Source organism: Helobdella robusta, assembly GCF_000326865.2.
Source record: "Helobdella robusta unplaced genomic scaffold HELROscaffold_10, whole genome shotgun sequence".
NCBI classification, from domain to species: Eukaryota; Metazoa; Annelida; class Clitellata; order Rhynchobdellida; family Glossiphoniidae; genus Helobdella; species Helobdella robusta.
The window spans coordinates 2,779,556-2,789,886 of NW_008703571.1; the positions used below are offsets into that span (position 1 = coordinate 2,779,556).

A 10,331-nucleotide genomic window follows, 5' to 3' on the forward strand; every position below is an offset into this window, starting at 1 on the left:
ATATACAATAAGTGAAATAAGACAAAACAAGCGAATTATACAATGTAAATAAAATATGTTTAAGAAACTTAGATCTGATTCGATATATTAAGCCTAAATTTTTTGTAATTTTTTGAGAAGCAAATTGAACATGATCAGACCATGACAAATTGCTAGTAAAAATGATGCCTAAAAATCTAGTAGATTGAGCCCTATTAATGGAAATGTTATTTAATGATAGTTGAACATTCACGATATTCGTACGAATTTTCGGTCCAAATAAAATAAAATGAGTTTTAGCAATGTTGATTCATAAATTATTTGCATGAACCCAGTTGTATTTATTAAATAATTCATTGTTAAAAGTTGTGACCAGTAGATTAATATTAGAATTAGATAATAACAGATTAGGGTCATCAGCAAATAGTATAAATTTCAAGATGTTAGAGGAGTTTACAAAATCATTAATAAATATGTTAAAAAGTAACGGGCCAAGGATGGAGCCTTGGGAACACCAGAAGTAATAGGAGAAGGAGGAGATTTAGAGTCATTGATATAAACGTACTAAAACCTTTTATTCAAATGAGAAATAAACCAATTTAGAGCAATACCCCTAACACCATATTGAGATAATTTTTACAATAAAATTAAGTGGTCAAGAGAATCAAATGCTTTATAAAGGTCAAGAAAGACTCCAATAGAAGATGCTTTAGATTCAAGAGCGTTAGAAACAAAATTAACTATGTCAGCTACAGCAAATTCAGTACAGAGTTTTGAGCGAAAACCGTATTGATTTGAAATCAACAAATTATCAGAATTTAAAAAATTAGTAAGTCTTAAGAAATTTTTTTCGATGAGTTTAGATAGACTAGAGACAATAGAAATTGTACGACAGTTATTAAGATCATGAGGGTCACCAGATTTAAACAAAGGTATAACTTTTGAAGTTTTTAAACGTTTAGGAAAAATTTTTAAATTAAGAGCTATTATTGTCATCTGCAAATGGAACATTAGAAGAAGAAAATTTTTTATTAAAAAAATTACATATTCACGAATCATCAGTAATCAATTCATTGTTCATCTTAATTGCAAAATATGATGTCATGCGTCTAAGACCCTTACATGATTTAAGAATATTCCATGTTTAACATTTTCCTTTTCTTTATTAAACAAATGCTGATAATGCATGTTTTCAGAGATCTTACAAAGCTTTAAAAATAAATTCTTAAATTTAATATTAAATTTAATATTAAATATTTAATATTAAATTTAAACGATCAGACATTAACTTAGATTTTAAGAACTTTTTATACAAATCATTCTTAGTTTTGGATGATATTATTAAGCCTTTTGTAATCCAAGGTTGTTTTTTCCTTTTGAGGATATTTTGGTAGAATAACAACAATTTACGATGGCACTTTTGAACACATCAGTAAAAAATGAAAATGCCTCATCTGTGTTCAAAACATTCAAATACAAGACTCCAATTAAAATTTATGAGAAACAAATTTAAATTAACAATATTTCTATTACACAGATTGAAGGACAGAATAAAAACATTTGAGGTTAATAAAGAATTATTAAGATTAAAAGAAGTGAAAATAGGAAAATGATCAGAGAGAGTAGTATTGATGACACCAGATTTATGAGGAGTGAGATTGTTGGTAATGTTGACGTAGAGACAGTGACGCAAGTATGATTACTAATTAGAGGATAAAAGAATACATTAAATTAATAAATTCAACACCATTGTTATTACCATAATTAATCAAATTGAGGTTGAAATCGCCTAGGAAATATACCTATTTACTTGATTTATAGATTATTAATAATAAAGAATTTAAGTCATTTATAAAAGCAATTAAATTAGTATCAGGATGATGATAAACAACATATATCAAATAATTTCACCGTCAATATTCAATAATTCGATAATAAGTAATCCAAAAGAAGGTTTGTTAAACGAAAGATTGTCACAAACAGCATATTTTAAGAAACTGGGTATAAATATTTCAGCACCACCACCAATATTAAAAATACGATTTTTTGAAACAAAGTTAAAGCAAGGCAAATTCATTAATTTATCATTAGAATCATTGAGCTAGGTTTCAGAAAATGCATATTAATAAAAAACGATCGTTACATACATTGACAAGGGTGGCTAGTTCAGACATCTGTTATATAAACTTCTACTATTGATGTGTAGAATTGAAAAACAGTTAAGAAAATCGATGTACTCATTAATCTTTTCAGGAAGAAGCAGAGGAGATTGGTTGACTATTGAGTTGAAGCAATTTAAATCAGGGTCAATTAAATGTAGGTTAAAATGTTTGTCTTTATTATCATACATAGCAAACTGTTCATTCAATTATATATATATATATATATATATATATATATATATATATATATATATATATATATATATATATATATACAGATTGAGGAGGCCAATTTAAAGTTTTCCATCCATTGTCTATGACAAAGTCTTTCACAAATTTCGACCTATGGCAAGAGGCACCATCATCTTGCAGCCAGAAATCAGTTCCTGGAAAGAATTTTTTGTAGACCATTTTACCTGCTGGTTTAAAACTTTAAGATACCATGCACTGTTGCATACCTCTTCCTTTTAAAGAAACCTGATTCGGCATAACTGATGCAGGATGGTTCACAGTTGAGGTAAATATGCTCAATTTCTTTCCAGTTTTTCTGCAAAAGCGGACTTCATTTGCATCATTACAAATTGAGATGCGAGTTTCACCGGTAAAGAGAACTTTTTGCCAACATTCTTCGCCTTTGCTTACGTACTTCTTTGTAAAGCTTTGTCGCAGTTTCCTATGTCGATGTGTAAGGTGGTGCAACCCTTGAAACAAGTCCAATCTTTTTTAGGTATCTTCTGATGGTACTTGTTCCAACATCTAAACCACTGTGCCTCAATTGCTATTGAAGCATTCTGTTAGATTTTGTCGGTGACCTACGTACAGCAATTTCAATGCTTCGGAGCATAAGTGGTGAAACCTTACAAACTTGATTTTAATTCTTTCTCCATGAAGAAACTGATCCTGTTTCAGTATGTTTCTCTAAGAGAATACACACATGAACAGAAATAACTAGTAAATATCAAGATTTCATAAATGACCGCATTAATTATGGTCTTTTACCAGCATATATATAGCATATATATATATATATATATATATATATATATATATATATATATATATTATTAATAGAAAACTTAATATAGCGTTCGTTATAGCAGTTTTCACAAACGCTATCAAATTATAACTAATATTAACAACAAAATAGCAAGAATGAAAAGAGATGAACTATAATGAAAAAAGGTATGTCTTTAATTGTCTTTTAAATTCAGCAATGTTCATTCCAGGCATTCTGAGGGCTGACGGCAAGCCGTTCCATACGACAGGGCCTGACACAGCAAAATCACGCGATCCAATCTTTAGCTGTCTATGAGGAACCACAAGAATGTTCGAATCGTCAGACCTCAGACGCACACCAGATGCGATTGACGTTTTTAATTTCAGTTTATCTGATAAATATTTTGGAGCCAGACCATTTAGTGATTTGAAAACTGTGACAGAGATTTTAAAAACAATTCTTTTATTTATGGGCAACCAATGCAAATCACTCAGGATCGAAATATATATATATATATATATATATATATATATATATATATATATATATATATGGCGTTTTTGTAATTTTTTTGATATTTATATCGAGGTTATATTGTTAATTTTGGATCCCTTTTAAAGCATAAATTAAGAGGAGTATCACCGTATTTTTTGAATTAGTTAACAATTTGATTAAATAATTTAATTTAGAATTAACTTGTTTTACTATATAGCTTTTTTTTAAAAAAGTTGAATATAATTTGTTGTCAACGCATAAGGAGTGTTGTGTACGAACATTAACTTATATTTTAACGTTCAATACCATAAATTGAAAGTTAAACTGTTTTTTAGTGAAAATGAACAAAAATAAATGTTTGCAATGTTCAGAGGCAAAAGGTCAGGGGAAGGCTGTTAAATGTTCTCAGTATGAGTACTTTGCGCATGCGAACTGTGTTTCAATATCTGAAGAAGTTTGCAACCTTTTGGATTCCAGTACCAACCTCAGATGGTTCTGTGATAGATGCTCAAGTCTGGGACCTAACATTAAAAAGTTGACCAGCTCTGTCGATTCTCTCAGAAAAGATGTTTTCAACAAACTCAACACATTGAACGAAATATAAAGCCAGAGCTCGAGAATATCAACGCAGCATTAGAAAGTAATAAAGAAAAGTTAAACCAGCTTGAGAGCACTGATGTTTTTCGTGGTGAATTGAACATTTTGAAGAATGATATAAAAGTATCTTTTGCAGATATCGTCAGTTGCGGGATTAAAGGGCACGCTGATGATATCAAGGCCGAAGTCAAAACAGTCCAGACGACAATAAATGATGCTAAACAAATCAAAGAAAGAGAAAATAATCTAATTATGTTTCATTTGCCTGAGAGCGACGGTGACCGGGTGGGCGTCATGAAGATTCTGAAACACCTGTCTAATAATGTTGTTGATGCTAACCTAGTCCATCTAACTAGACTCGAAAAAAATCAGACGATCATACCCGACCGCTGTTGTTGAAAATGGATAGTGTTGACATAAAAAACATGATAATTAAAAATGTCTCTAAATTACAATCGCTTGATGTCAGCCTAGGTCGCATTGGACTCAATCACAATCTTTCCCCAGAGCAGAGAAAAAAACTGAGGTCAAAGATAGAGGAGGCAAGGGCATTGGAGGCTTCTGATAAGGGTTTTTTTATACCGTGTAAGAGGCCAGGTTGGCAAATGGAGGGTGGTGAAATTTCCGGTAACTCAGAGACAGACCTAGGTGTTCAACTGACGGATGCTAATGATGTCGGTGGTGATGATGGCACTGGTGGTGGTGGTTTTATTGGTAATGCTTGTGGGTATGATAATGGCCGTGGTGGTGATACTAAAAAATATTCGATATCAAATTGTAATGTTAATGATTTTAAAAATTATGGTCATATTAGTGGAAGTGATGGAGTTGGTGGTAAAGATGGTGGTGGCAGTTTTATCATGAAAGATGTTAGTTTTAATTGGAATAATAATTGTAATGTTGTTGGTGGTGAAGATTTTAGTGATCGCAGCCTGACGCGCTCGGGGTTGTTGGTAACGATTATTTGGATTCTTCTCTCGACGGTAATAAATGTTTAATGATGAAAGGCACTGGCAATGATTTAAATGGTAATGATCGTTATGCAAGTGGTGGCTTTAATGATCGTAAAAAGTTAGGTAGTAACAATGTAATAAAAGGTGGTGCTGTTGGCTTTAATGATCGTAAAAAGGTAGGTAATAATAATGTAATGAAAGGTGGTGCTGTTGGTAGAAATACTGCTGGAATTGAAAATGATCGGACTAATAATAATTTTTGTGTGGTTAAAATAAAATTGGGTTTACTAAATATAAGATCGATTGGCTCAAAGTACAACACCATTTATGATTTGATCAGTGATGGTTTGGATATTTTTGTTGTTACTGAAATGGCATGGTTCATCAGAAAATCCCTACATTGCGTTGTCCACTCCTCCTGGTTACCGCTTTGTAGATTGTGTGAGAGATCCATGGTGGATTGATAATATTTTTTCGTTATTTATTATTATATATTATTTATTTATTATTTATTTGATAATATTTTTTCGTTATTTATTATTATATATTATTTATTTATTATTATTAATATTATTTAGTCCATCCAAGTGGAATTTATTCTGATCATAGTTTTATTTGGACTGAACTGTCGATGACTCGAGGATATTTGGTTGGAATTAAAAAAGTTTCTAAAATGTGGAATCAGATGAATGTTGATGACTTCATCAAACTAGTGCTTGAATCTCCAGTCTCCAAATCATGTCAAAGCAATGAGGTAAACAAGGAATTACATTTATTTAATAACGAGTTAAAATCTATTGCTGATAAAGTTGTACCTATTTGTGCAGTGACTGCCAATAACATTCGTATGGCTCCGTGGTTTGATAATGATTGCGGGTTAGCCAAGCGTTTATGCAGAAAAATGGAAAGAAGGTTCAGAATTCCAATCAGGTGTCAATAATAATCTGTTCTTAACGTTTTCTATGGTTTCTGAAGAGGAGGTAATACAGTTAGTTCGAAATTCACCTGCAAAGTCGTGTCAACAAGATGTAATACCTATCCACGTATTAAAGAAGTTTATAAAACTATTCGCACCATTTTTGGCAGGCCTGATAAACAGCAGTTTGAATGTGGGACAGTTTCTCTCCGGCTGCAAGCATGCTATCATAACTCTGCTGCTGAAAAACATAATCTGGATTAAAATGATGTTGAGAATTACAGACTAATTTCTAATCTGTCTTTCCTATCCAAAATTATCGAACGTTTGGTTGCCAGGCAAACACTCAGTTACTTGAAGAATAACAATTTAATGCCGAAATTTCAATCTGGATTTCGTCAGTACCATTCGACTGAAACTGCCCTTTTGCATGTTTTTTCAGAAGTGCACGGGGCAATTGATGAACAAAATTTGGCAAGGCTAGTCTTTCTTGATTTGTCATCTGCATTTGATTGCGTAGATCACAAAGTACTTTTAACAAGACTACGTTGCAGTTTTGGAATCTCTGGTGCTGTTCTGAGGTGGTTTGAGTCGTATCTAGTAGGTAGATCACAACAGGTATCATTCGGTGGTAAATTGTCTGAGGTTAATGTTATGTTGTCTGGTGTGCCACAAGGTTCAGTTCTAGGTCTTATTTTATTCCTGATCTATACATCTGAAGTACTAAAGATAATAGAATCATTTGGTTTTTCAGGTCATGCTTTTGCGGACGACTTACAAATTATTGTTACGAGCAGACCAGATTCTTTTAAATCAGAATTGGATAAAGTGGATGCAAAACAATGGTTTAAAACTAAACCAAAACAAGACTGTTTTTTTACCAATTGGAACATGGCAGCAACTCTCAAGAATAGACAGATTCAATAACTGTTAATGATGAGGTCATCCCATTTTGTCAGACAGCAGCTAATCTGGGCTTCATAATTGATTCAGGTTTGTCAATGAAACAACACATTAAGAAGTTCTCAGCCGAATGCATGTTTCAAATCAGGAAAATCAATCAAATTCGACGATCCCTAGATGCGTCCACGTTACAGACTCACGCGTCGACTATTGCAACAGTTTGTTTTATGACTTACCTGATCGATCCATGGCTCAACTGCAGTCAATACAGAATCGAGCCGCAAAAGTTGTTGTTGGAGCTCTAAAATACGACCATGTGTCTCCAATATTGAAGAAACTTCATTGGCTAACCGTCGACAAAAGAGTGTTGTTCAAAATTTCAACACTTGTCTACAAGTCTATCAACGGTCTAGCTCCATCTTATTTGTCTGACAGGTTCAAGATGAGATCTTTAAAAGCATCTGGAGCACACTTGAGATCCGATGTTTCAAATCTGCTGTTGATCCCAACAACGAGTCTCCGTATAGGCTCTCGTAATATTGCTGTTTCTGGACCAACTGTTTGGAACAACCTGCCTACTGCTCTCAGAAATCCGGACCTAAACCTGCGTGATTTCAAGAAGAAACTGAAAACTCATTTATTTTCATTGTAATGCATTATTGATCAATTCTTTCTGTTTAGTCGACATGTTCTAAATATTATTTCGTATTTTCGTTATATTGAATCGATTACTTTTTCTGTTTATGACCAAATTTTAATCTTATTTCTGTACGATGCATTATGATTTCTCGTTTGTTATCTCAATTATGTTGCTAAGTTCACTTTTTGTTAGATAGCGCTTTTGAGATTCGTTTAATTAGCGCTTCATAAATGTTTCAATAATAATAAAACATAATAATAATAATATATATATATATATATATATGTATATATATATATTGCGTTTTAATTTTTCTTGAAATAGGAAATCAAAAATTTGGCCAATAAAACCGTTGAAGAAATTGAGAGAAGGTGTAAAATAGTTGAAAAACAAAGAGATTTTGTTGCTGAAGCGTTCAGGAAACAATTGAAACTTGTCAACCTCTACAAAAATGTTTTGGTGAGTTCGTTTGTAAAAAACACTGGTGACAGAACTCTTTATCGATTAATATTTGCATCAACATTTTATGTGGTATGTTTAAGTGGTAGATCTAAGGTGGGGGGCCGAAGGAGTACTGGTCCTCTTGTTGTGGGCAGTTTTTTAATATAAGTCAGAAAAAGAACCATTTTATATGAAAAATCGACCAAAAATTGAACGTGATAAGCCAAAAAACATCGTCAGCCACACTACCACAAATCTTGGCCTTCCGTGAAAATTTAAACATTTTCAAATTTTTGGCCCTCTCCCGTCAAAGTTGTCAGATCCGCCACAGTATTTTTAGGTAATTTGTTTTCTTAAGCAAATGAACTTTATTAAATCTTAAAAATGTAGCTATTTTTTTTACTTAATATCATCTTGTTATTTGTACAACGAAGTAGGGTAGACCGGGGCATGTTGAACCACGGGGCATGTTAAACCAAGAAGGTAAATTTGCTTATTTATAGAAAACTATCGGTAGGCGTTCCATATTTCTAATTATTAATGCAAATCGAACTAGCTGAGTTAATTTCGCGTGTTCATGTCTGCAAATTTTCGAGTAAATGTCACGTATGTGATTTTGCCCCTTTCGAGTAATTTTGAGAAATTGAGGTTATTTAAAATACAATTGCAATAAATGTAAATAATTTTACCATATATATTTTGTAGTGTTTTTATCTGGTAAAACAGAACGTGGTTTTTTACACGCCTTTGTAGCATGTTAATGAGGCTACAGTTGAAATACTAAAACCACTATGATTTGGGCATATTGAACCATGTTGTCGGGGGTACGTTGAACCATGGTTCAACCTGCCTCTGACATCACTGAACACAATAAAACTGATTAAAAATGTGTTAAACAATATTGGTTCAACGTACCCCGGCGTTTGGTTCAACTTACCCCGCTAACACGACAAGCTTACTAATAAATCTTTTTAATGTCATAGATACTTGTTAGAAGTCGATAGAATTTTTGCTATGCGTAAAGGACATAATTTTACATAATAATAACCTACATCAAAAAGTTTTAATGCATTAATATATGTCATCAAGTTAAATTATGAAAATTGGTTCAATGTACCCCGGTCTTCCCTACTTATATATTGATTGAAATAGACTGCTTTAATTTTTAATTCAGTGACGAAATCAAATTTTATACTGGTAACATGATTTCAATGAAGGTTTTAACGGAAACTCATAAAATGTTAACTCTATCTGAAGATGAATTTCAAGTTTTCGTAACCAACTCGCTGGCTGGAAATCAAACATCTTCTTGATGCAATCTTTCACGCACACACATTAGCAAAAATTTGAAAATTTTAATAAAATTTACATCATCACGTGACTCTGTTTTTATTCATCTATTCTGTATAAAAAGAATAATTTTTTTGCATTTAGTTTGATTTAAAATTTTTTTAATTGCCTGCCAAAATGTACTTGCTCATAATGTCTAGGCCTCACTTTAATTTTACAAGGATATTAATGCAAAATGCTTAGATTAGCTACAATGTGTAAAATGTATTTAAAAAACTGCACAAAAACCAATTTCAAGGTAGAAACTTTTGAGTGCCTGGAGTGTCTTCTAGGAGGATTAGATGAAATTTAAATCAAGCCGGTAATCAAGGATCAAACTTTTAGTGTATGTGCTAGCTCGTCCGTTCATTGACTTTTTTTTGAATCTATCTGGCGACGTATTTGGGCGGTGGCATGATGTGACGGGGTAAAGTGCCTGGGACTGCTATTGCAGTGACTGGATTCGCCTTCCGAAAATCCCCGCCTATCACTTGCGATGCAATGTGTATGATGCGTTGTTTTACGTGTTATTACATGCACTGTATGTTTTGTTATCCATGCCTACGAAAACTATTGAAGAGAGAATTGTTATAAATAAATAAATAATGTATCGATTGGATTAATTTTAATGAAATTAAAAAAGTTTCTACTTTTATGTACTTGTTGACTTATTATTTTTTATTATAGCAAATTCTCTCTTGAACATTTTACTGATTGAATCGCAATTAAATGGCAATTGAAAAACAATTAGGTGTTCATCGCAATGCACCTTTGGTCGTGGTGAGAGAGGGTGTACTTTTTACTTTATATCTTCCTACAGACCAACCGTATCTGCAAAAGCAGGGCGAAAATTCTCACCATATATAAATATATATATATATATAATTGATGAAATCACAGCATGTTCGGCGTTAGTAAC

At 32.4% G+C, this 10,331-nt stretch overlaps 1 protein-coding gene across 1 annotated transcript; it reads left to right on the plus strand.

Moving 5' to 3' along the window:
* Positions 1–3,973: 3,973 nt before the first annotated feature.
* HELRODRAFT_166737 (hypothetical protein) lies at positions 3,974–9,396 on the plus strand (the record flags this gene model as incomplete). Its single annotated transcript, XM_009011959.1, has 6 exons — positions 3,974–4,145; positions 4,244–4,515; positions 4,587–5,099; positions 5,162–5,638; positions 7,967–8,101; positions 9,301–9,396. 6 exons carry the CDS (start codon positions 3,974–3,976, stop codon positions 9,394–9,396), a joined length of 1,665 nt encoding a protein of 554 aa, XP_009010207.1.
* Positions 9,397–10,331: the final 935 nt, after the last annotated feature.